The sequence below is a fragment of the Symphalangus syndactylus genome, chromosome 8, assembly GCF_028878055.3.
Source record: "Symphalangus syndactylus isolate Jambi chromosome 8, NHGRI_mSymSyn1-v2.1_pri, whole genome shotgun sequence".
NCBI classification, from domain to species: Eukaryota; Metazoa; Chordata; class Mammalia; order Primates; family Hylobatidae; genus Symphalangus; species Symphalangus syndactylus.
Window position 1 is genome coordinate 137498200 of NC_072430.2, and position 26132 is coordinate 137524331.

General features: G+C 50.6%; 2 protein-coding genes across 7 annotated transcripts in view; one reads left to right on the forward strand and one right to left on the reverse strand.

Annotated features, from left to right (window-relative positions):
- Positions 1–24956, forward strand: SNORC (secondary ossification center associated regulator of chondrocyte maturation). 5 transcript variants are annotated; one of them, XM_063645316.1, is made up of 4 exons: positions 1–2298; positions 16151–16271; positions 22204–22386; positions 22504–24956. In XM_063645316.1, exons 2-4 carry the CDS (start codon positions 16208–16210, stop codon positions 22611–22613), a joined length of 357 nt encoding a protein of 118 aa, XP_063501386.1. In that variant the 5' UTR covers positions 1–2298; positions 16151–16207; the 3' UTR covers positions 22614–24956. The 5 variants fall into 5 exon arrangements, with proteins under 5 accessions (XP_063501386.1, XP_063501385.1, XP_055146984.2 ...); XM_063645315.1 differs by lacking the exon at positions 1–2298 and adding an exon at positions 10486–14996; XM_063645314.1 differs by lacking the exon at positions 1–2298 and adding an exon at positions 10487–14996 and having other exon boundaries at positions 16141–16271.
- NGEF (neuronal guanine nucleotide exchange factor) overlaps positions 24945–26132 on the reverse strand; it is a 94280-nt gene continuing 93092 nt past the window's right edge. For both annotated transcript variants that reach the window (XM_055290990.1, XM_055290991.2), the window contains one exon: positions 24945–25920. In XM_055290990.1, the coding sequence (XP_055146965.1) occupies positions 25730–25920 (191 nt within the window). In that variant the 3' untranslated portion in view covers positions 24945–25729. The remainder of the gene's footprint in view (positions 25921–26132) is intronic.

A 26132-nucleotide genomic window follows, 5' to 3' on the forward strand; every position in this document is an offset into this window, starting at 1 on the left:
ATTCAGGAAAAATGAAAATAAATTTTACAAAATTGGGAGTGGAATGGGCAGATTAGGGGGAACAAAGTCATTTTGGTCATGGAACATCCATTTGCTTAACCAAGGAGACTTGCTTCTATCTGAGGAATTTCCCACTTAGTAGAAAGAAACACTCTTCCCTGGGAATGTTTGTTTCTGTCTCTCTCAATTCTATTCTCTTTCATATTCTCGTTTGCTCACCCTTTCACTTAGAGCCACCGTTTTCTCATCCCGTTCTATGAACTTATTTCCAAATTCTCCTGACTCTTCCTGAGTTTTGAAGTATTTGTTTTGTACACTCTGCTTTCAGTTTTTTGTTTGGTTGGCTTTTTTGGAGATGGGGTCTTGTGATGTTTTCCATGCTGGTCTCGAGCCCCTGGGCTCAAGTGATCCTCCCACTTCAGCCTCCTGAGTATCTAGGACTACAGGTGTGTGCCACCATGCCCAGCTCCAGTTTTGTTGGTTGATTTGTTTAAATTCAGAGATTTAAAAACATCCCAGACAAGACAGTTTGACTATGGAGACTGTCCACAAGCAGGTTGGTGTGCTGGTGGCTGCTGTGCATAACAGATTCCCTCCAGATTGGCTTACAACAGCCACTTCATTCTGTGGGTCAGGAATTTGGATAGGGCTCAGCTGGGTGGTTCTTCTCCTGGGGTCTTCTTTGGTTGCGGTCAGATGTCTTCTGGGGCAGCATTCCTATGAAGGCTTAATGAATTAGGCAAGCTGTCCAAGATGGCTCACTCGTGTAATGACAGTTGACGTTGGCTGTAAGCTGGGAACTCAGCTGGGTTGATGACTGGAGGAGCTTATATGTGTCGTCTCCGGAATGGCAGCTTCAGAGGAGTTGAACTTACGTGGTGATTGGCTTCCCCCAGAGAACCAGGCAGAAGCTGTGTTACCTTTTCGAGCTCTTAGCTCAGGAGTCACATAGAGTCACTTCTGTGACACTGTATTCCATCAAAGTAGTCACAAACCCACTCAGATTCAAGAGAAGGGAGCATGGCCCTCTCCCTGCAACCCCCCTCCCTTGATGAAAGGAGTGGCAAGGTCACATTGGAGAAGAGCATTTGGGGTGGGAGATATTAATAGCCGTTTTTGGGAAATATCTGCATAAAATGAGTTTATGCATACCTGAAGGACTTTATTTTCATTGGCTTTAAGTTGAGGGTTTTTGTTTTTGTTTTTGTATTGGAGATGGGTTCTTACTATGTTGCCCAGGCTGGTCTCAAACCCCTGGGCTCAAGTGATCCTGTTGCCTCAGCCTCCCAAGTAGCTGGGACTACAGCTATGTGCCAGTGCACCCAGCTTGTTTTTTTTAAATTTTAGGATAGATAATGGTACTTCTGGCTTTACTTAAATATTTTTTTTTAGGGAAACCATTATATTTATACATGCATATATTTTTATATATACAAATATGTATATAAAAGTATATGTTTTACATTTTCAATATATATATATAATATATACATATATGTTATATACGTATATATATTCCACCCTACTTTAAAATTGACTGATAACAAAATTGGTAATTTTGTATAAAATGCCCCTGTGCATTATTAATAAAAGTATGTGAATGACTCCAATTAAACAGAAGTGATTCTTTGAAATGAACATATTTCTATACTGTCCTTCCAATATGTGACGTAGATCATTTTCAACAGAGTAGCAGGCAAGCACATTCTACAGAGAGTAAAGTACATTCAGAGCACATTCCAAATGAAAGTTGGCCTTATAGTTGATGAGTTTCTTAGAACAACAAAAGCCCAGCTGTGAAGGGTGACTTTGGTCCTGCGTGAGTTCAGTCTCTGGTGAGGAAGCTGCAATGCTTTCTGAGACCCTGGAGAGTCTGGGAACCTTGAAGCAGCCAGATGTGTGATACTTGCAGGTGTTGCCTGAGAACGATGGACACGTATAGCTTTTGGTAGTGCTGGTTTTGGACTGGGAGCCTAAAACCTTCAAGAGGACAGTTTCCCTCCAAAGAATTAATCAGTGGGAATGTTTTGCAACCAAAGTGTCAACCATAGCAGTGGGGCACCACATGGGAGAAACAGCATATAGATGCTGGCAAGGAAGAAGTGGGCTCTTTACCTAATAGCTGATCTTCGACCTAAAAGCTGTCATTGCATTCCCTTTCATTGCTGCCAAAGTGATGACATCATGGGGATGGAACTCATGATCACCTCCACACTTGGTTCAATCCAGCTGATCATAACAAGCAGAGACATCACCTCTTAAGGACTGTTACTTGTCCCACAGTTGTAGGAGTGGAAGGTTAGTTTCCCTTGTCAACAAATTGCCTTTTTATTTGAATTTCTCTTTTAGCATGAGAAATGCTCCTGGGAATGGTCAGTGGGTCGGTATTGGGTTTGGTTGCATCTGACAGAAAATACAAAGTCAACAGTGACAATAAAATCACTTATTTTCAAGTGAAATAGGTCATAGGTCCAAGGCTTGTGGGGTGGCCCAGGGACCCAGATTCTTTGTTTCAGCATCCTGATTGTGGCTTTCTTCTTCTGACTCATGATCCAAGGTGACTGTTACAGCACCAGCCATCATGCCTATATTCCGAGCAGGAGGAAGGAGTGGGATGAGGCAAACAGCACACCTTCCTGCTCAGCCCTGTTTAAGGAGCTTTTTGGGGAGGGCTATCCAACATCTTAAGTCTTACCAGCCAGAATGTAGATATATAACTATAGTTAGTTGTGGAAGTTTTGAGATTTTAGTTGAGTGCTTTCATCCCCAAATGTCATTGGGATCCTGTTGAGAAACTGGGAAAACGGATGCTACATTGGCAATTGCAGTCTCTACCACATCCTCTGCAGTCTTCTGTTTTAAAGTGGGAAATGTGGGATAGTTTGTGCACACTGATCATGGGAAAAGAGTCCTCGTGGGTACCCTAGTTTTGCCTGTGGACTGAGGATCTTAGGCTTTCCCAGTGAGGGGACTCAGCAAGCTCTGGTTTCTGTTCCTGTGCAGAGCCAGGGACCCAGAGCAGGTGCCAGTGACCCAGCCCTACTGTGTATTTTATTTCCTAATTCTCCATAGAATCTGGGGTTTGTTATTTTGTTTTGTTTTGAGACAGAGTTTCGCTCTGTTGCCCAGGCTGGAATGCACTGGCACGATCTCAGCTCACCACAACCTCCGCCGCCCGGGTTCAAGCCATTCTCCTGCCTCAGCCTCCTGAGTAGCTGGGACTACAGGCATGTGCCACCACGCCTGGCTAATTTTTGTATTTTTAGTAGAGACAGCGTTTCACCATGTTGGCCAGGCTGGTCTTGAACTCCCAACCTCAGGTGATATGCCTGCCTTGGCCTCCCAGAGTGCTGGAATTACAGGCATGAGCCACCAGGCCAGGTGACAAATACTACTTCTAGGCCATTTTGCAAGGGAGAAGGGCATTCGTGGGCACATATGTAGATGCAATAGGGCATATGAAATCAGAGTAAACACCTTCTTAGATGTCTTATAATTAGTGCAAAGAAGTAACCCTTAGGCAATGTGGAATGGGTTCCAGGAGGCTGCATGTAAGTACCACCCTCATTATTATTATTATTATTATTTTTTTTTTTTTTTGAGATGGAGTCTCGCTCTGTCGCCCAGGCTGGAGTACAGTGGCGCAATCTCGGCTCACTGCAAGCTCCGCCTCCCGGGTTCACGCCATTCTCCTGCCTCAGCCTCTGCGAGTAGCTGGGACTACAGGCGCCCGCCACCACGACTGGCCAATTTTTTGTATTTTTCAGTAGAGACGGGGTTTCACCGTGGTCTCGATCTCCTGACCTCGTGATCCGCCCGCCTCGGCCTCCCAAAGTGCTGGGATTACAAGCGTGAGCCACCGCGCCCGGCCCCATTATTAACCAGTTTTTTCTGTTGTGTCTCTGGTCCTCAGTTTCATTGTCTGTTAGATGAGGTGATTGGCCCAGATCACCTAAAGAACTTGAAACAATCAGTCCCTTAGCTCCATGTCCCAGAGTCTGTAATCTGGGGTGGGACCGTGCATTGGAAATTATTTTCAAATTCCCCAGAGTTCTAAATGGACAGCCTCAGTGGGGACTCACCAGCCTAGTCTAGCTCTGAGATTTCAGCTCCAGCATCCTAGTGTGTGTGTGAGAGTGTGAGGCATGTGTGCCGCAGTAAACTGCTGACACTTGGCTTCTTGACGGTGCGTGACGAGTAACCCTTTGCAGTTTTACTGAAGGAGACCCAAGTTGAAAGGCAAGCTTGGTGAGCCTTGCGTAGGGGGACAGTCACCTGCCTGGATTTTCTAACTTTGGTAACATGAAATGGAGCCTTAAGCAGGTCAGGGTCCTATTGTGAAACAGAAACCACCCTAGATGAACGTAAAGAAAAAGAATTGATGTTTGAAGTGTTGGGAGCAACATGGGGGAAAGTTACTGAAAGGTTAGTAACTGTAGGGAAACCACTAACACTATGTCCACTCGTCCCATCCATCAGTTGTTAAGTCCATTTGTAGGTGATACTAACTTCAAGTTCAGTTTCGCCTAACTATTTGATATCTTAAGGAATACATTGTATTTATGTAAATTAGTGGGGGAAAGTAGGGAAAAGTTGGTTCGTATCTGCAAACATGTATGTATATATAAGAAGGAATAAAATGCACATCGCTGCCATGGTTCTTGTTTCTGTCCCTGGTTGTGGAGGGTGTTGGCTTAAAGCCTTTACTAAGTTCCACTCCCCCTTTGCCAGCCCCTCAATTTGTTGGGTGGCCTGAACCTTCATTTGTGAGCGGTCTGAGTCTTTAGCAGTCCTGAGGTCCCTGGGTTGTGGTCATCTTCAATTAGTTTTTTCCCAAGGCCAGTTTTTCTTTTTAATGAAAATGTTCTAGGGAGTGATGGAAAATGTGAAAGCTAAAATAAATAAATAATAAAAATAAAAAAGAATCAAACATACATAGAAGTAGACTAGTGTAACAAACTCCTACCTAATATAACCTGGCTTCAACGATTATTGACATTTTGCCCATTTTGTTGTATTTATCCCAGTTTGTTCTCTTAGAATATTTTAAACCAAATCCTAGCTATTATGTCACTCATAAAATAATATATATGATAAAAGAGGACATAGAAAAAGAACAACCCACAATGCCTTGTCACATTAACAACACATCAGGTCCATAGATGACTTTCTCAGATTGTCTCAAAGGTGTCTTTTTACAAAGTTTGAATGAAAATCAAAACAGTGTTCATTGCATTTGGTTGATACGCTTTAAGTCTCCTTTAGTCTTAACAGTTCTCCCTACAAAAAGAAGAAGTTGAAAAACTGGATCATTTATTGATGGAACATTCCACATTCTCTGGATTTAGCAAGAAGTGTCTTAATGTTGTCAATTTCTTCATCCCCCCCACCTCGCCATGTTTTCTGTGAATTAGATCTACAGGCTTGACTAAAACCAGGTTCTCCCTTCCCCACCCCTAACAAGAATCCTTTGTTGGTGGCGTGGTGTCCTTCCCGCTGTATCACTGTATTGTCTGGTGGTTCCAGTTTTACTGATGTCACAATTCATCAGTTCTGTTGCTATCAGGTTGATTCCTCCAGTATGAAAGTCCTGTTGCTCTTACATGTAGCAGTTTCAACATTCCTTGATGACAATTGCCTAGATATATAATTAGTTGAAAAATTGTGATTTTTGGTGGGGAGGGTTACTTGTATTTTGAAATAATTTGGCTTTAAGTTGCAAGAACAGTACAAAGGACTTGCACATAACCTTCACCCAGGTCCTCTAGTTGTTAACATTGGACCATACCTGCTTTATTTTCTCTCAATAACTATAATCTCATGATAACTTTTTTTTTAATGTAAACCATTTGTGACTAAGTTGCATACATCATGTCCCTTATTCTTGAACCCTGGTGTGTTTCCTCAAAATGAGGACATGCTCCCACATACCACAATACAGTTATCAAAATTAGGAAATTTAACAATACAATACTGTTAATAGCCAAGCTACATTCATATTTCATCAATTGTTCCACTAATTTTTTTTTTTCCAGACAAGATCTCAATCTGTCACCCAAGCTGGAGTGCAGTGGCCTGATCATAGCTTATTGCAGCCTTGAACTCCTGGGCTCCAGCCATCCTCGCCTCAGCCTCTTGAGTAGTTGGGACTATGGGCACATGCCACCGTACCCAACTAATTACTATTATTTTTGGTAGGGACAGGGTCTCACCATGTTGCCCAGGTTGCTCTCGAATTTCTGGCCTCAAGCAATTCTCACACCTTGGCCTCCCAAAGGGTTGGGATTATAGGCATGAGCCACTGTACCCAGGCCACTAATATTTTTAATAAAAGCAAAAAGGCACCGGATGTCATTAATGATCACTTTTTGTGTTTAGTTGTCACGTTTTTGAGTCTCCTTTAATCTGGAACAGGTCCTCAGTCTGTCTTAGTCTTTTGCACCTTAACCTTTTTTTTTTACAGTGGAGGGCAATTGTTTTTTAGAATGTCCTCCATTTGGATTTGTCTGATATTTTCTCATGATTTGATTGTGATTATGCAGTTTTGACAGGAATACTACAGAGTGATGTTATGTCCTCAGTTCATCACATCAGGAGACATAAGAAGTCCATTTGAGCCATACTGGTGATGTTTACTTAGTTTAGATGGTGTCTGCCAGATGTCTCTACTGTAAAGTAATGATGTTTGTCTTTATGGGAGACACTGTTGAGACTACATTTCTTCATCAAACTTTTATCCATTGATGATTCTTAATTGAACATTTACCAAGGTGCTTGCAAGCATTACTTCTACGTTGATTAGTCAACCTTCTACTATAAGGAATATTTTTTTTTTTTTTTTTTTTTTTTTTTTTTTGATATGGAGTCTTGCTCTGTTGTTCAGGCCGGTGGAAATTTCAGCTCACTGCAGCCTCTGCTCTCAGGTTCAGGCGATTCAAAGACAGGGTTTTGCCATGTTGGCCAGGCGGATCTTGAACTCCTGACTTCAAGTGATCCACCCACCTCAGCCTCCCAAAGTGCTGGGATTACAGGCATGAGTCACCGTGCCCGGCCCGGCCAGGAAGAGCTTTTCATACACACGCATGCATACCCTCTATATATTAGCCACAATCTGTTAGTATTTTTCATGCACAAATTGTCCATTTAGAGCTGGCTTCTCTGTCCTTTTGCCATATTGCCATCATTCTTTGAGCACTTTTTCACTTTGGCACTGGAAATTCTAGGCCCATCATCTACTTTTCCTTTATCATATGTGGAATTAGTCATTTCTCCAAAGAGCACTGTCTCTTTTTAGTGGGGAATGGTATCTAAAAACCAAAACCTGGCCGCTGGATGGGCTCATTGCTAGTGTGGTATCACTGCTTCTAGACTGTCCACAGTAAGATAGGGTGTTTACGTATGTGTATAGGTACAGAAACATTTGTATATCTACACCTATCTGTGTATTCATGCTGAGATCTGCAATTCCAGTACAAATGCCACAGGATTCATTCTAATCTCTCCTTTTCATAGTTGTAATTCCCTTCAGCAGTGAGAAACCTCACTCCCTTATCCTCAGTGTTTTTGCTTTTGCTCATTAACGTGAACTTTATTGCCTTTATCCCTGCTCTCTTACTGGCCCTACTTTTTTGCTTGTGCTTTCTGGGATCACCACCTATATAAGTTCCCTGTGCCCAGATCTTTGTCTTAAGGTCTGCCTTAGGGAAACCCAAACGCAGATAGCTCCCAGCAGTTTCCATTGTTAAATTCGTTTCGTAGGATATATTCACTTTGGCCAAGGACTACACCCTTCTTTTGGTAGCTGTGTAGCTGTGTATTGCTTGGCATGTTTTGTGGACCTGCACTCAATAACTACTTGTTGAATAACTGATATGTTTTGAGAAAATTTTTAGTATTTACCAAGAATCTAAGTTTTTAGTAAGTTAAATTAGAGGAAATTCTATGATATTTTTCACCACAGTTTATGAGATTAATTTTCTATTTGTACGCCTATTAGGTTCAAGTTTGGGACACATGCACAAAGGTCTGAACACCCTTTGAAAAAAAAGTGGGTTTTGTTTTTGTTTTTGTTTTGATAAGGAGTCTTGTTCTGCCACCCAGGCTGGAGTGCAGTGGTGCGATCTCAGGTCACTGCAACCTCTGCCTCCCAGGTTCAAACAGTTCTCCTGCCTCAGCCTCCTGAGTAACTGGGATTATAGGCACCCACCCCTATGCCTGGACAATTTTTATATTTTTAGTAGAGACTATTTTAAAGACATTATAAAAATGTTTGTATTTTTAGTAAAGACAGGATTTCACCATGTCTCTCACATTCAGTAGAGATGGGGTTTCATCATGTTGGCCAGGCTGGTCTCGAACTCGTGACCTCAAGTGATCCTCCCATCTCGGCCTCCCAAAGTGTTGGGATTACAGGCGTGAGCCACAGTGCCTGGCCAAGCCTGAACACCCTTTGGAAAATTTAGCCTAGGTACTAAAACTTGTGAAAATGAGCCATAAATTGGGTTTATTTCTAAAAAATAGCTTCACACTTCCTTGGTGTTTTTGTTGGGGAATCACCTGTCTGTCGAATGACTAGTACTACTGTGCACTTCCATAATCCTCAGTATTTCCTTATTTGCTAAATCCTAGGATATACCAAAGTGGTTACAGAATTGATAACCCATACCAACAGAGACAAGCTTTCTAAACTAGAGTTCTATACGTGTTAGCTCTAACTAGAGACAAGTTTTCCAAGTAGAGTTCTATACTTGTTTAAAGACACTCCAACATTAAAAAAATACATATGTATAGGATTATTCATTGCAGCCATCTGTAATTTTAGACTTTTTGTCTGGTCTAAGAGTATTTTTTTCTACCTTTAGCATACTTATAATAATCATTTGAAATACAATTCCTTGTCTTGAAATTCTTAATTTTATCTTTGAAATCTGAGTTTTATAAGTAAAGTCTGATGGAACAGAGGAGCACGCAGCAGCAGCTTGCAGCCTTGGCTCACGCCTCATCTTGCCTCTCCAGGATGGGTTCTCAGCCCACTCCTGCCCCTGGGCAGCCTCCCTCCCTCCCTGTCATCCATATGTCACTTGACTTCCATACACTTTCACTTTGGTAAACACAGTGGCATTTTGAGTATCCAAAGATGAGTGTCAACAAAAAGCCAATGTCTAGTGATCCCTGAAATACAAATGCATCTCCTTCCCGCCAGTGCCCAGCTATTCTGGTCCACGACTGCCTAAACCTTTGAGGAAGATTTTGAAGAAGATTTACTGTCTATACTTGTGGCCATCTTGCAGGGTCCTTCCTTAAAGATAAATTGCCTCCCTTTCTATCAAGAGATTTTGGTTCTGGGAACCAAGTGAGAACCTTGATGCTCCATTATAGTAAATACAGATTTCTGCTCACCTGTTCATTTTTGTATATCAAGTAATACATTAGTAGACTGGCTGGCTGTTTTATTCCTAGGGATCAAAATATTCTGACGGTCATTTCATCTTTTTTTTTTTTTTTTTTTTTTTTGAGATACCACCTCCACCTCCCGAGCTCAAGCAATTCTTGTGCCTCAGCCTTCCGAGTAGCTGGGACTACAGGTGTGCACCACCACGCCTGGCTAATTTTCGTATTTTTAGTGGAAATAGATTTTCGCCATGTTGGTCAGGCTGGTCTTGAACTCCTGACCTCAAGTGATCTGCCCGCCTCAGCCTCCCAAAGTGCTGGGATTGCAGGCGGGAGCCACCACACCTGGCCAGGTCATTTCATCTTTGCCATCCATGGCAGGGTGTGCATCCACCTGGCTTCTGGCAGTTCAGTGCTGCTGCTTGGCCTCTGCTGCTTTAGAATCACATTATTTCCTCTGAAATCAGTGATCCCATCATCAACTCTGGCCTACAAAAAAACAGCCACAACCTATCTTTTTAAAGTTGCCAGTCTTAACTAATGCATCTGTCAGTGTCTCAGTGAGTAGAGTGTACTGTGGGACCTACTGAGAACTTAGTGGGGTCACCGAAGATAAATCCACCCCAACATTCCTTTCTTACTAAGCCATTGGTATCCCCTTCTTCATTAAGTTAGGCTTCTCAATCTCATAGCATCCAGGCTATTATTGAGCCTAGGTTTTGGTCAGCCAGCCAAACACAGCTGCTCCTAGATGCTTAGGTTGAAACATTAAATTCAGACTTCCCTAAGCACACCCCTGTCTAGAATGTGGCCTGATCTAACGTCATACTCACATCCTGCCTATTTAGTCTGACACCTTAGAATTCATTCCCACACCACGTTTCTATTAATATAAATTAGCAAAATTCGTATCTTACTAACTTGATACTTACTAATTTATTGCTAGCATAAATTAACAGTAGTTTTAGTTTGTGCTTATTTCCTCCTAAGTCAGACTTTGTGCTTGCTCTCCCTAGGAATGCTGATACCTGATTCTAATTATGGATATGGAGGCAAGGAGAAGTTGTTAGGGTAGGTCTTGACAACACCCTAAAATGGGGTTGTCCCTTGCAACAACCCTATTTTCTTGCAAGGGAACTTAACAGATGTGATTATTATTCAAACAACAAAAGGCTATTCAGACAGGGGAGAAGTGCCTGCTGCTTCTGCAAGGGAGGCCTGAAGATCTGTGGGTGGAAGATCCTCATATTTCCATTGTAACTCTAAGATCTCACTCCTTTCCAATCAGTGCCTTAAGGGAACTTTGGGCAAGGCTATGAATTCACCTTGACATTGTAGTTCTGCAACTCATGCATAATTAAGTTTTGGGACTGATTTGCTGCCAATCATGCCATTTGCTACAAAAAAGATCTTGGCTGGATGTGATGCCTCACACTTGTAATCCCAGCACTTTGGGAGGCCAAGTTGGGCAGATTGCTTGAGCCCAGGAGTTCGAGACCAGCCTGAGCAACACAGCGAAACCCTGTCTCTACAAAAAATACAAAAATTATCCAGGCATGGTGGTGCGTACCAGTAGTCCCAGCTACTTGGGAGGCTGAGGTGGGAGAATTACCTGAGCCCATGAGTTTTGAGGCTGCAGTGAGCTGAGATCATGCCACTGCATTCCAGCCTGGGCAATGGGAGTGAGAACTTGTGTTAAAAAAAGAAAAAAAAAAAAAAGGGAGAGATCTTTAAAAGACTACCATAGAAATGCTCTAGTTATCTGATCATGCCTTGACCTTAGAATTGAAAGCCCTGAGCTTGTCATTTTCTTTCTGTGAAGACACAATGCTGTAAAAAGTAGCCAGTTGACTTCACTATCCCTTTGCTCATTATCACCACCATAAACGTGTGCAGCATCCTTGGTTCTTTAAATCTTGTCTTCAGTGGATACTTCATGCTGAGCAACCACAAATATTTACATATTGACATGCCATATATTGCCAGTATCTCATTTTCCACTGGCAAACAGGTCTTCACTGCATTCAACCTCAAGTCAGAAACAGATCTTTGAGGGTCTCTTTTCTGGGGCCATTCCAGGTACCAAGTATAATACTGTACTGGTCAGAGTCTGGGTAGGAAACAGAGACCACTCTAAGTATTTCAAACAGAAGAGATTTAACACAGGAATTTGTTACAGCAATGTTTAAAGGACTGAAGGAGCAAAAGAGGGAAGGTAAGGTTACTCAAAAAAGTCACTTTAGGCCAGGTGTGGTGGCTCACACTTGTAATCCCAGTGCTTTGGGAGGCCAAGTCAAGGGGGATGGCTTGAGCACAGGAATTTAAGACCAGCCTGGATCACAACAGAGTGAGACCCCATCTCTACAAAAAATAATTATCTGGTCCCAGCTGAGGTGGGAGGATTGCTTGAGCCCAGGAGTTCAAGGCTGCAATGAGCTATAATTGTGCCACTGCACTCCGGCCTGGGCAACAGAGAAAGACACTGTCTTAAAAAAAATAGACAACTGGCCGGGTGAGTTGGCTCATGCCTGTAATCCCAGCACTTTTGGAGACCAAGGCTGGCAGATCATTTGAGGTTGGGAGTTCAAGACCAGCTGGCCAACATGGTGAAACCGTGTCTCTACTAAAAATACAAAAATTAGCCAGATGTGGTGATGGGCACCTGTGATCCCAGCTACTAGGGAGGCTGAGGCAGGAGAATCGCTTGAACCCGGGAGGCAGAGGTTGCAGTGAGCTGAGATCGCGCCACTGTACTCCAGCCTGGAGAACAGAGCAAAGTCTCAAGAAAAAAAAAAATCAGTCACTGTAACTAGGAAGTCGATAGCACCCTTGACTGAGGAGCAGAAATTACTCAGAGGACAGAACACTGTCCACTAAGGCTCCTGGTGTCACAGTCCAGCCGCTTGAGGAGGGTCCAGGAGCCTACACTTCTAGCGGTCTGTCACTGTCCCTGCAGCCACCACCACCTTTTTGTCACTGATGTTGCTCTAGCCAGTGCTGCTGCTGCCACCCAAGACATTGTCAGAAATCTGAAGCAGAGTCACGTCTCCCTTCCCACCTTCCATCTCCTGCCACTGCCCTCCACCAGCAGACCCTAACAGGCAGGCAGCTGGCAAGAAAGTGTCAGGAGTGTGATTCCACGTGGCCTTGCTACAGTACATAGCAGAGCATGGAAAGAGGGCAGGGGGTGAGAGCAAAAGCTAAGAAATGAGTGAACGATGGCCAGGCATGGTGGCTCACGCCTCTAATTTCCAGCACTTTGGGAGGCCAAGGCGGGTGGATCACCTGAGTTCAGGGGTTCGAAACCAGCCTGGCCAACATAGTGAAACCCTGTATCTACTAAAAATACAAAAAGCAGCTGGGTATGGTGGTGGGTGCCTGGAATCCCAGCTACTTGGGAAGCTGAGGCAGGAGAATCACTTGAACCTGGGAGGTGGAGGTTGCAGTGAGCCGAGATTGCACCTCTGCACTCCAGCTTGGGTGATAGAGTGAGACTTAGTCTCAAAAAAAAAAAAAAAAAAAACCCGGGTGTGGTGGCTCACGCCTGTAATCCCAGCACTTTGAGAGGCCAAGGCAGGCGGATCACAAGGTCAGGAGATCGAGACCATCGTGGCTAACACGGTGAAACCCCATCTCTACTAAAAATACAAAAAAAAAAAAAAAAAATGAACTGGGCATGGTGGCGGGTGCCTGTAGTCCCAGCTACTCAGGAGGCTTAGGCGGGAGAATGGCGTGAACCCTGGAGGCGGAGCTTTCTGTGAGCAGAGATCACACCACTGCACTCCAGCCTGGGCGACAGAGCAAGACTGTCTCAGAAAAAAAAAAAAAGAGAAAAAGAAAAAAAAAATGAGTGAATGAGTGAGAAAACAGTTAATGTTAAATCTATCCCAGAAGTTCCTGCTGCTGATGTGATTCACATATGAAGTTCCTGCTGCCAGGCTCGGCATGGTGCTACATGCTGGGACTGCACTGGTAAACGCAAAAAGCCCCCACTATCCTTGAGCAATCACAGGCTGAAGACAGACTGAAAAACAACCCTTCATCTGGAGGCACCATTACATATACCTGACAAAAGATTTTTTACCTGGAATAAACCAAAAACTCTAAAAATAAATTTTAAGGTGTAGACCACCCTAATAAGTACAAAGGCAAAAAAATGGAGGAGCCTTTTCCCAAAAGTGAATATTCCTGGGGCCAATAAACATGGAAAGGTGTTCAACTTTTTTTTTTTTTGAGATGTTGTCTCGCTCTGTCGCCCAGGCTGGAGTGCAGTGGTGTGATCCTGGCTCACTGCAAGCTCCACCTCCTAGGTTCACCATTCTCCTGCCTCAGCCTCCCGAGTAGCTGGGACCACAGGCGCCCACTACCACGCCCGGCTAATTTTTTGTATTTTTAGTAGAGACAGGGTTTCACTGTGTCAGCCAGGATGGTCTCCATCTCCTGACCTCACGATCCACCTGCCTCGGCCTCCCAAAGTGCTGGGATTACAGGCGCGAGCCACTGTGCCCAGCCTGTTCAACTTCATTAGTCATGGAAATGCAAATTAAAACTACAATAGGATACCACTACATACCTATCAGAATGACTACAGATAAAAAGACTGGCAATGCCTAGTAATGATGAGGATGCGGGGCAACTGGAACTCTCCTGCTGGTGAGAGCAGAGACTGGAGCACACACTTTGGAGACCTGCTTAGCAGTATCTAGAGCATCTAAGCGTGTACTTACCCTTGACCTAGTTATTCCATCTTTAGTTAAACAACCAAGGAAAATTAGCACCTCCATCCACAAAAAGACATGCACGAGAATATTCATAAGAGCTGCATTCATAAAAGCCCAAACCCAGAAACAACTCAAATGGATATGGAGAGATAAATGGATGAAGTGGGTAAGAGAATGGGTAAACTGGCATATTCATATAATTGAATACTATGCAGTTGGAAAAATGAATGAGCTACTGCTACACACAACAACGCGGATGAAGCTCATAGACAATGTTGAATTAAAATAGCCGGACACAAGAGTTCGTATGAGTCCATTTTTTTGAAGTTCAAGAGTAGAGAAATGAAGCTATGAAGGCAGAAGACAGAAGAGAACGTTGCGGGTATGACTGGGGTGGGCACAGAGAGCCCTGCTGCTGTGCTGGGAAGGGCCTCTACTGATTTGGGTGGTGTTTAGCCAGGTGTGTATGTATATAAAAGCTCATCAATTGGTAAACATAAGATTTGTGCAGGCTGGGCACGGTGGCGCATGCCTGTAATCCCAGCACTTTGGGAGGCCGAGGCAGGCGGATCACCTGAGGTTGGGAGTTTGAGACCAGCCTGACCAACATGGAGAAACCCTGTCTCTACTAAAAATACAAAATTAGCTGGGTGTGGTGGTGCGCGCCTGTAATCCCAGCTACTCGGGAGGCTGAGGCAGGAGAATTGCTTGAACCTGGGAGGCAGAGGCTGCCGTGAACCAAGATCACGCCCTTGCTCTCCAGCCTGGGCAACAAGAGCGAAACTCCGTCTCAAAAAAAAAAAAAAAAAAAAAAAAAAAAAAAAAAAAATGTGTGCTTCGCAGAATATGTGTTGCTCCTGAAAAAAATTAACAAAAAAGTACAAGGTAATTTCATATAAATATGCATGCTAAAAAGAAATTAAAAGTGAAGTGATGGGGGGATTGAGGGGCTGACTTATCAAGCTGAGGCTTGAATGGAAGGGGTGGCCACATAATCACCACAGGGACTGCCTTCTGGGAGGAGAGGGGAACGTGCAAAGGCCCTGAGGCAGGATCTGGGGGTTTGTTGGGGGAGCCTAGTCATGGCCAGTGGACTGAAACAGAGCTCGTGGGTGGGAAGCTGAGCAGGGCCGAGGCAAGCCCTCAGCGCAGTGGGAAACCATCAAGATGTGAAGTAGGGGGTGCTGACAGAACTCTGAGGGCTCGGACGTGGGAAGTGAGGGAGAGACCTTTAATGACTTCGTTGTGTGGCTAGAACATCTGGGAAGGGGGGCTGGGTTACACTGAGTGAGGGAAGGGGCAGTGGAGTCAAGGTTTGCTTTGGACACTGTAAGTTGTAGCCACTCGTTAGATGCCCTGTGGAGCTGTTGAGGAGCAGTGGGCAGTGGGGCTAAGTTCTGAGCCAGGCCCAGCCTGGAAATGGATGTCATAAGTGCACAGGGGTCTAGGGAGGCAGAGAGCGAAAGAGGAGACAGGAGTGTTTTAGGAAAGACTAGAGCTGCCTGAAAGTTTGGATCAAAACTGCGTTAAAAGTCCTTCTTCAACAAGCACTGAGCACCTACTCCGGGCCAGGCATGGAGAACGGAGTCCATCCTGCACTCAGTGCTGCCTGCTTCAGGCCAAATTTCCCCAAGCCCAGGCCACAGGCACTAACATGCAGATTCCCTGGGCTACCCAAGCCCCACTGAAACATAGTGGCCAGAGGCAGCTGCATGTTTCAAGTTCCCTGGGTGATTTTTTTGCACAAGAAAGCTTGAAAACCTTTCACTTTCAGTGGTCTAGGAGTAAGTGTGGGAGGTGTGTGTGTGTTGGGGGGTGGAGAAAGAGAGACAGCACAGGCAATTTCCTCTTTCCCTCTCCAAGAGCTGGGCTGCTCCCAGGTTCAGGAAAGCAGGTCTGTGAGCTCTTGTGTGTGTGTGTTGGGGGGGGGGGGGAGCGGGGGGGTGGGGGGCTGCGGGCACGATGTCCCAGGAGGACAGAGTTTGCATTGATGAAAACCCTTCCCAGCCCTTTGATGCCTCTTTCTCAGTGCCCTGAAGTTAACCAGCGCAGTCCTCCGTGCGTCCCGCCTGCTGTTGTGCTCACTCCCGGCCAGGATGGCATCCTGTCTGGCCCTGCTGCTGCTGGTCTCCGGGGTTCTGGCCCCTGCGGTGCTCACAGGTAAGGGGTGAAGGCCCTTGTCTCTGCCACCGCTAGCCTCCCAGGGCCGATAACTACCTTGGGGCCAGAATCTTCAACGTTCACTGGGGAGGAAGCCCCCTCACAGGAGATGGGACGACTACTTGAGGTGATTCTGCAAAGAGCTCTTGTGAGGCTGGTTGGCAGCAGCTGTGTGGGATGGACGTCCCAGAAAATTGTTAGCAGGAGGGATAATGGCCTCTGAAGGAGGACAACTTGGGGGGCAGGCCCAGGGATGTTTTGCTGTTGGGGGGACATGAGAATTGCTCTAGCACTTTAAAATCTGAAGTCTCCCAGGTCTGGGAGGCAGCCGGGGCACCAGGCACAGGACAAGCAGCTGAGGGGCCAGAGGAGGGAAGAGCCTCGCTGATTACTTTCAAAAGCTTCCCTGTTGGTTTCTGCGATGTCCTTAGAGAATGAAGACCCAGGTACTGTCCCCATCTGGGGAAAGGCTCCAGAGAGAGAGAGAATACAAGGCCCAAGATCCCTCTGCAAAACGGTGTGGACCTCTGGACTGAGATCAGAGTGGCGGAGTCTGGGGTCCCACGAGAGGGAGGCCTCTGGAGGGGAAGACTGGCCCAGGCTGGCTTCAGAGCCTGAGAGACAAACGGCGCAGATGGGTTACAGGTGGTCTTTGCTCCGGTTGGCCGGGAGTTGGACCAAAGGGCAGCCGGCTTCTGTGTCACAGTAGCGGATTTCAGGGACCCCGCAGCCTGGGCCTTCTGGAGGGCGCCCGTGGATCTGTGAGAAAGGTGGACCGCAGTCATGAGAGCATGGCCTGGGGAGAGCTTCTGGGGGACGACAGGCCTGGGGAGGGCCCCTCGGCCACACCCTGGGAGGTCTGGGTGACAGCGAGGAGCCCCAAGGACTATTGGCTTCTCCCTGGACACCCAGGAAGAAGCTCGAGGCCAGGGTGTGCTCAGTCTTGACCGGGCGAATTCTTAACCTCTCTGTGCCTTCTCCTCATCTGTAGGATGGTGACACTGCCACGCTCTGCCTCACTTGCAGAGGGCTGTGAGGCCTCGTGAGTTCAGATGTGCGTAGCTTTTGGGATGGGCCCCACATCCAGTTAGCGCTCAGTGAACATCAGGGGAATGCGGATTCCGGGGTCCGAGCTCCTCCCTGGCACAGGGTGGTCTCAACAGAACTCTACTTCCTCCCGCAAGCTGGGAGGGCGCCAGCCTGCCTTGTGGTGGAAGAGGCGCCAGCCTAGGCGAGCCATGCGGTGTCCCCAGGATGGGGGGAAGGGACCTAAAGGGGAAGGTGGCATCTTCCATGGCTTGGATCCTGGGGCTGTGATCTTTGCAGCCCCCTCACTGGGATGAAGCTGCTTCTCCAGCCTGGTGGTCCACGTGGGCCGAAGGGGAGGCCCTGGCTCCTGCCTGCTGGGCCCGGGCTGCCTGTGGCTCCTGCCCAGGTTCCTGCTTCTGTGTGGCTGACCCTCCCGGCCTAGGCTGCCGGCCAGAGTTCCCAGGCCAGAATGTCCCTAATCATTGTAGGCGGGTGGGCTTCCTCTGCCACCACAGGATGCCTTGGGGACAGCCAGGACCTCACCTGGCCTCACTGCCCCACTTCCCTCCATGTGTCCTACCAAGAGCAGGCAGGCCCCCCGCAGGGGCCAGACCATACCTTCCTAACCCCGGAGTCTCTGGGGTTCTGGCTGTTGTTCTTGCGAGAGCATTTGGGAAGCTCTCAGCACCCCACCCCTGGGCTGGGAGCTCTGGGCAGGTGTGTACACGGCCCTCTGCTCTGTGGGCTGGGGTCCTGTAGCAGACAGGAAGGGAAGGAGCGGCCTTGTGGGCTGAGGTCCAGGCCCCATCTGAGGCACAGGCCCTCCCTGTTGGGGGCCTGTGGCCTCAGCTACTGAGGTGGGAGCAGGCCGGGCTGAGCGGGCAGGAGGCCAGGGCAGGGATGAAAAGGCCCTTCATGGCCCACACAAAGGCTGTCTGTGAGCAGAGGCGCCTGGCCTCAGGGCCCTGTGGTCAGAACAAACTTATTTACCAAAAGGCAGCACGGCTGGGGCCAGTGGGGCTGGGAGAGAGCCCGTGGTGCCCAGGCCTGTGGCAGTGCCACCAGCCCCTGCTTCTCTGGGTCAGAGCGTGTAGTCACACCACATGGCTAATTCTGGTCAATGGAGTCTGGGCCTCATTACTGCCATGGAACTTTCTTGGGGTCCTCCGTGCCCCCACCTCTTTGCCAACCTCACTTTCTGTCATCCTGGCTTATTCACTGCCCGCCTGGCATGCCATGAGTTCCGTCCTCCACACCTTCGCTCCTGCCCCATCTCCGCCCTCCCCGGACAGGACTCCTGCTGGGAAACTGCTCTGCTCCCAGCTTCCCAGAAGGATGGATTTGGGGGAAGATGGGAATTGCCTCTCAGCTTTGCTTTCCCTTCTTCCTGGAGTAAATTCTAGAAACATAGATGAGGATAAGAGGTGCCTCGGCCCCTCCCCGGCAGCGGTACCCCTTTTCCTGGTGGATCGGTGGCTGAGTGCAGGCTGTCATTCCGAGCCTATGTGTCTGCCACTTGGGCACCAGCCTAGGTTGGCAGGGAGCTGGTGGTCGCTGGGGCCCTGGCTGCTTGGGTGCAGATGGGTACTGGGCCACCCTGTGAGGGATTCCTGTGGCGGCCAGCGGCTGCAGACCCATAGCAACTGGGCTTGTGTCCAGAGGCGCACCCCAGGCCAGACGCAGCAGCTGAAGATGCTGGTGTTCACACAGTTACCTCCTTGTGCAAGATGCTTGACAGCATAGTCGGAACCCCCGTTTCACAGGTCAGGAAGGTGGATTGGGGCATGAAGTCCAGGGTGAGAGCCTGATGGAGCAAGGATAGGCCCCAGCCCTCCTGATTAGAAAGCTTCATGGCCTGGCTGGACAGGAGGTGGCTGTGTACAGTGGGAGGAGGCCAGGGCAGGTATGGCTGGTGGTAGGGGCAACAGAGACAGGCTGGGTCACAGGGGACAGATGGGGATAGGGCCTGAGTGGGGCTCCCCACTGCCCTGCTCAGAGGGTACTGTCAAGGGTGGCGGCTCACCCCTGCTGGGCTGGCCCGGGGACTGAGCCCTGCCTTCTCAGGGGCTGGAGGCCTGCCACTCCTCGGCTTATTCCTGCAGATGCCACCTGGGTCAGCTGGGCCTGGTACCCAGCAGCCCTGCCACGGCCTCCAGATGCAGGGAGGTGCCTGCCTGCCAGTCTGTCTTGGGTGTGTCATTTGTCCAGATGCAGGGAGGTGCCTGCCTGCCAGTCTGTCTTGGGTGTGTCATTTGTCCATTTCTTTGGACATGTTCAGGCAGTCAGTGAGCCTAGACCCTGGTGCCTGCCAGGCGGTGGGCACACTCAGGCCTTTTACCTGCCCAGCCCCCAGAAGCCTGAGGCAGCACGCCAGGGGCCTGGGACCTTCCATGTGGGCTGCAAGGCTGCAGACCCCTGCCTCTCTGGCTGTGACATGGGAGGCCTGGCTGGGTCACTTCCCCTCCTCTCAGGGTGGTCTTCAAGGTTGGTGGGAGGCTGGAGAGACATCAGTGCTGCAGTGCAGCCTTGGGCCCCTCGGGAGGGAAGCCTCCCCTAGTTGGGGGCCAATGGGCCTTCCACCCCTGGGGCCTCCTGCCAGAGGTCTTTTCTGGAAAGGGGTTCTGCCTTGGGCCTGCCCTGGGGAATGTGGCAGGTCAGGTGAAAGGTGAGCAAGCTGTCTCAGAGCTCAGCCTTGCAACTGACCTCTCCAGGCTTGAGAGAGGCCCGGAAGCCAGGGACCTGCTAACATTTTATTGTGGAAAGATGTGAAGTTTACAGAAAAGTTGCACAAATACTCCAATGAACTCCAGGAGTCCATCCACCTAGTCTCACCAACTGCCAACATTTTGCTACATTGCTGAATCCTTTTTATATCTGAATGCTGAAATCATTTGAGAGTAAGTTGCAGAAGTCATGTTCCTTTGCCCCTAAATTCTTCTTAAGAACAAGGACAGGCCGGGCACGGTGGCTCACGCCTTTAATCCCAGCACTTTGGGAGGCCGAGGAGGGCGGATCACCTGAGGTCCGGAGTTCGAGACCAGCCTGACCAACATGGAGAAACCCCGTCTCTACTAAAAATACAAACTTAGCCGGGCGTGGTGGCGCATGCCTGTAATCCCAGCTACTCCGGAGGCTGAGGCAGGAGAATGGCTTGAACCCAGGAGGCAGAGGTTGCTGTGAGCTGAGATCGTGCCATTGCACTCCAGCCTGCGCAACAAGAGCGAAACTCCGTCTCAAAAAAAAAAAAAAAAAAGAACAAGGACATTCTCTTACACACCAGAGTCAGCTATCAAAACCAGGAAATGAGCACTGAGGCAGTCCTAAGCCACACCCTGTTCAAACTTCACCAACGGACCCCAGAGTCTCCAATCACAGGCCTGTCCCTCCCCATCCAGGAACACTGAGCTGTCTCCTTAGTCTCTGATCTGGAGCCTTTCGGCCTTTCTTTATTTTTCCTGACTGACATTTGGGAAGGCCCATTTACTTTAAGACTGACCCTGAGTCTGGGTTGGCTGATGTTTCTGCGTGGTTTGCCCTAGATGGACACAACTGGCCAGAAAACCCTGGAAGGACCTCTGTGTCTTCTTGAGCATCCCCCTCTCTGGGTGCTGGTGAACCTATGAGGAGGGCAAGTGTCTGGCTTGACTCTTGCCCCAGCGCTCAGGGATGGAACCCACAGGGACAAAAGGTGCCCTAGGGTCGAGGGCTGGCTGGCAGGGTCTGTTCACAGAACGGTGCCTCCCTACACTGTTTCTGGGCAGCACAACCGCTCCTGCAACTGTCCAAGGGCTTCAGCCCACCTGTGCTCACCACCACGGCACCTTATCCCCAAGCCTTGGCTTTCTTGTCTCTGAAATGGGGATAAAAACAGTTCCCACACCACAGAGTAGCTGGAGTCAAAGAGATGAGGTGTGGGGACCTCCCCAAGCTCATCCAGGGGACCGGCTTGAGGGTCGAGTGTCCCTGGATCACAGTCTCTATCCCAGTTGAGATTAGGGCATGGGGCCGGCTGCAGTGGCTCACACCTGTAATCGCAGCACTTTGGGAGGCCAACACGGGCGGATCACCTGAGGTCAGGAGTTCGAAATCAGCCTGGCCAACATGGCAAACCCTGTCTCAACTAAAAATACAAAAATTAGCTGGGCGTAGTGGCAGGTGCCTGTAGTCCCAGCTACTCTGCAGGCTGAGGCAGAAGAATCGCTTGCTTGAACCCGGGAGGCGGAGGTTGCAGTGAGCCAAGATTGTAACACTTCACTCCAGCCTGGGCGACAGAGCAAGACTCTGTTTCAAAGAGAGAGAGAGAGAGAGAGAGAGAGAGAGAGAGAGATTAGGACATGGGCAGGCCTGCCCTGCTAACACTGTGATGTCAGATGGTCCGGCTGGGCTGGAGAGGCCAAGAGCCGACCTACCATCCCCATGTTGAGCTTTCCAGCATTTCTGGGGCCTCCTGTCTGGTTGATGGGGATGGATGGCCCAGGGTTGGAGTGGTGGTCAGGGGAAGACAACTGGGGTGGGCTGGCTGGTAAGGATACAGGGCGGGGGTTATCATGCAGGCGTTACAGCCTGTGTTTTCTGCTGGACTGAGAATGTCTCCTTCTTGCTCTCTGGTCCCTGGGTACCCCAAATCCTGCCAACTCCCAACCCTATGAGCAGAGAAGGGCTTTGCAGGGGGCACCTCCCTTACACTGAACAGACACTCCTGCCCACCCACCGGCCCTGCCCTACGGGAGGCAGCAATGCACTGGCTTCAGATTCTTAGCCTGGGAAATGTGAGGGCTAGTGCAGCGCTGAGCCCAGACCCCTCACACAGCGCCACCCGCAACTTGCTTAACCTAGAGGTGGGGGGTGACGTCCCTGTCGGCCCTGTCACCTGGGGCCCCAGCACCTCTCCTTGGCTTTGCAGATGATGTTCCACAGGAGCCCGTGCCCACGCTGTGGAACGAGCCGGCCGAGCTGCCGTCGGGAGAAGGCCCCGTGGAGAGCACCAGCCCCGGCCGGGAGCCCGTGGACACCGGTCCCCCAGCCCCCACCGTTGCGCCAGGACCCGAGGACAGCACCGCGCAGGAGCGGCTGGACCAGGACGGCGGTACGGGCGGGGAGGGGGAGGGAGGAGAGAGGGAGAAATTAGGAGGGGCGGGGGGCGCGGGCAGGAGGGCCGGCCAGGCGGGGGCTAGCAGGTGACGTGGTCCTCCGTCCTCCGCAGGGTCGCTGGGGCCCGGCGCCATCGCGGCCATCGTGATCGCCGCCCTGCTGGCCACTTGCGTGGTGCTGGCGCTCGTGGTCGTCGCGCTGAGAAAGTTTTCCGCCTCCTGAAGCGAATAAAGGGGCCGCGCCCGGCCGCGGCGCGACTCGGCTGCACTCCTCACGCGCCTGTATGTCCGCGCGTGCGTGTCCGCGCGTGCAGGTGTGCCAGAGCGTGAGCGCGCGCAGGCGAGCGCTCAGGGCGGGGGTACGCGCGGGGCCGAGGGTGGGTGCCGTGCACGCGCGCTGGTCCGAAGGCGCGCCCAAATTCCCCGCAGGGGCGCCGGGGCGTGCGTGAGCGCACAGCATGTCCGAGCCCGCCTGCGTGTGGCGTGCACGTGGGCGCGCGCAGGGCCGCGCGGTTCGGCGTCCGCGTGCACCACGGCTGGAGTGCCGCAGGAGCGCGCCGCATGTGCGTGCTCGGTGCGCGTGCGCCGGGGCCGCCAGGGCATCGGAGCGGGTGTGTGGCCAGCGGTCTTAGCCCGGCCTGGGGCACCGTCACGGCCGGGGCCAGGCCACGGGCGGCCGCTTCTTCCTCCTTTGCCTGGGCCCGGGCCGAGGCGCTCGCCGCGCTCCCCGGGGCCTGCCCCCCATCCCGCTCCGCTGGGGTTCGGAGCGCGTTCCGTGAGGAGGGAAGCGCGAGGGCAGGAGAGGCCGACGGAGACCCTGGGGCCCGCCGCTCCTTGAGGCCGGGCTGGGGGAGGGCGGGGGCCGTCGGTGCTCCCAGCCAGAGGCCGCGTTGTTTGGGGGACGTCTTGACTCTGAGTCCCGCAGCCAGGGCCCCATCCGCGGGCTCAGACCAGCAGCCCCAGGGCCCCCGGGAACCCCTTTGCCCAAGGAACCTCAGGAGCAGGATGAGTCGAGAGTCGACCCCGGACACTGCCCGCCCCTGCTTCCTACTCTCACCCCCAGGCCTGGCTGGGGGCCGGCAGCCCCCATGCCCACGGTTCGTTTGTTCAGGGAGAGAAAACGGCTTTCCCAGCTCTACTCACCCCACTTCACCCTCAGAGCGTCAGGGAGGAGTGAGGGTGAGGAGCCTGGTCCAGGGTCCCCACCTCGGAAGCTTTTAGAGATGTAAACTTTGATCCTTTGATCATTTAACCTGCTCGGCACAGCAGGAAGTGAGAACTTGGTCCCTACCCCAGTCCACAGGGCCTTTGGAGGGAAGGGCTGGACAGTTTGGAGGCCAGCAGACCCCTCGGGGACAGCTTAATGCGTCTGAAGGTTCCTGAGTGGGAATGCTGCTGGAGGGCAAGCTGCTTCTCTTTTTTAAAAATTCATTTTCTCTAGCAGCTGTTTTGGCCCCTTTGGTGTCCCTGAGCTCCCCATGGCACTGTTTCCTGCCGTGACTTTCTCTTCCTGGACACTCGAGCCCAGGTGGTGCCCGCGCACCTCTCACACACTGGGGGATGGGGGTCAAGGCCTCATCCAAGTCTGCTATCAGCTTCCCACTCGACCGGTCTCCCCAAAATACACTGTGAGTTAAATGATTCTGCTTATAAAGGAGTGCTATGAAACTGACCTGTTTTCCTAATTGGTTAACTTACTTCATCTCACATAACCTCGAGTAACCAAAGCCTTCATCGGAGCGGACGATCCAACTCAACATGCTGTTTCCCAGCCTCAAAAGGCACGGGGACCAGTGGCCACCCAACTCCTTCCCAACCCTCCCCTCCAGGGGAGGGGCCCCCTCTTTCCCTGCTCTGCAAGCACTCCCCCACCAACGGGTGCATCACAGCCCCACTGGGACCAGGGGGCCTCCCTCTCCGGTGGAACCAGTGTCACACGCCTGTGCATCCCTGTGATTCTCAGAGGGTCTGAGGTCCGAGCACCCTGCTGTGGCCTGTGGGAAGACGCTACAAAAGGTCCCACCGGATCTAAACCACAGGCCTGTTCTGGCGAGCAGGGAAACGGTGTCCTGGCAGAGTGTGGTCCTGGGCACACAGGACCCCTCAGCACAGAGGTGGAGCTGGGGTGAGGGGAGGGGGTGCAGCTCAGGGTAACTGAAGGTGTGAAGGGCCCAGGGCCTGTGTCTGGGCAGTGCAAGAAGTCCCAGCCCCACGCCTGTGCTGAGATCCCCTGTAGGGTCCCCCACCATAGACACTTAGGGGCCTCTGCGGTCTTCCAAAGCTGTGTCCTCACTTCCACTGCAGCAGAGGGGCGTCCCCAGCTCCGTCTAACAAACAGCCCCTTCTGTTTCTGGAGTCCTACAAGTGGAGGCCCAAATCCGTTCCCACGCTGCGGCGAGGCCCTGGCTGTTCCTTCCTCTCTGGAAACCTCCTTGAACCCTTCTTTTGGGACATGCCTCCTCCACCAGCCTGGAAGGGGTGCTCCTCTCTCACTGCCTGGAACCAAACACCCCCTTCCTTTGTGTACGAGGGCAATAAAGAGTAGACCTTCATCTTCTTTATTTTATATATGATGCTTCTTTTAATGCAGCCAAAAGTGATATTTGCTTTTCTCAGAACCATAATCGATACAAGATGCAGTGACCAATTCATTCCTTAAAACACCTGGGCTCCTTAAGGGGCTAGAAGACACAAGTTACATCCAGCCCATCAGGGAGCCAGAGGCGGGAGGGGTCCCCAGCCAAGCTCTGGCAGGCCTGCCGTGGAGCAGGGCCTGACCGTGCAGCCAGAGGCTGGCAGAGGCCTGGGGAAGGGTGGACAGACGCAGCTGGGCTCTCAGTCCTGGGAACCGGAGACCAAGGGCTGCTCATCAAGCTCTGTCAGGCAAGGGCGGCCTCATCTGTGCCTGGTGGATTCTAACTGCTTCCAAGGTAGAGGAGGACGCGTGCAGGAAATCGTGTCGATTGTCACCTTCTGCCTGCCTCCCACAGGGACACTCTGGGTTGGGAGCCTCTTCCAGTCCCCGGGGGCCAGGGGCGTGGGAGGCCCTGGAGTGTGCCCATCCCCTTCCACCCCCTTGGAGGCATGAGGGAGGTGGCGTAATACTGCTGAAACCTTCTTGTTTACAAATGCATCAGGAGAGGCTTGGGCACCCTTTATCCAGTTTGCGAGCGAGGGGCCAAGACACATGAGCACTCACTGCGTGGGCAGGGATGAGGGCCGGGCACCCCAAGCCAGATCCTGCCACCTGGGGAGGCGCTGGCCTGTGCTTCCCAGAGCCCCCCACCTTTTGTCAGGGTCTCGTGCAGGCCCTGCTCCCGCCGGCCCCCCGGTTGGGGGTCATTGCCGATTCCGGCTGCCCAGCTTCCTGCGGTCCTTGTTCTGGCTGCGCTGAGGGTCATCCATCTTATGGACACGGAAACATTCCTTGAGGTTCTGGGACCGGATCTTGGGATTCAAGATCTCCTCAGTCATGGAGCTGGGGAACCAGCCTCTCTCCTGGTCATGCAGACGCTCGCCAAAGATCCACCCTGTGCAGGGAGGGGAGGGAGAGAAGGTCAGGTGCTCCTGCAGGGCACAGGCTGCAGAGGCTCCCTCCTGGCCAGGGCCGCCATCTGTGGTGGGACACTAGGAGTCCAGCTGGCCTTTCCCAAAAGGCAGCGGCTCTGCACACCTCTGCCGAGATGCTCAGACTGGAGTCACCCCCATAAACTGGGAGGTGCGTGGGCACCTGCACAGAACA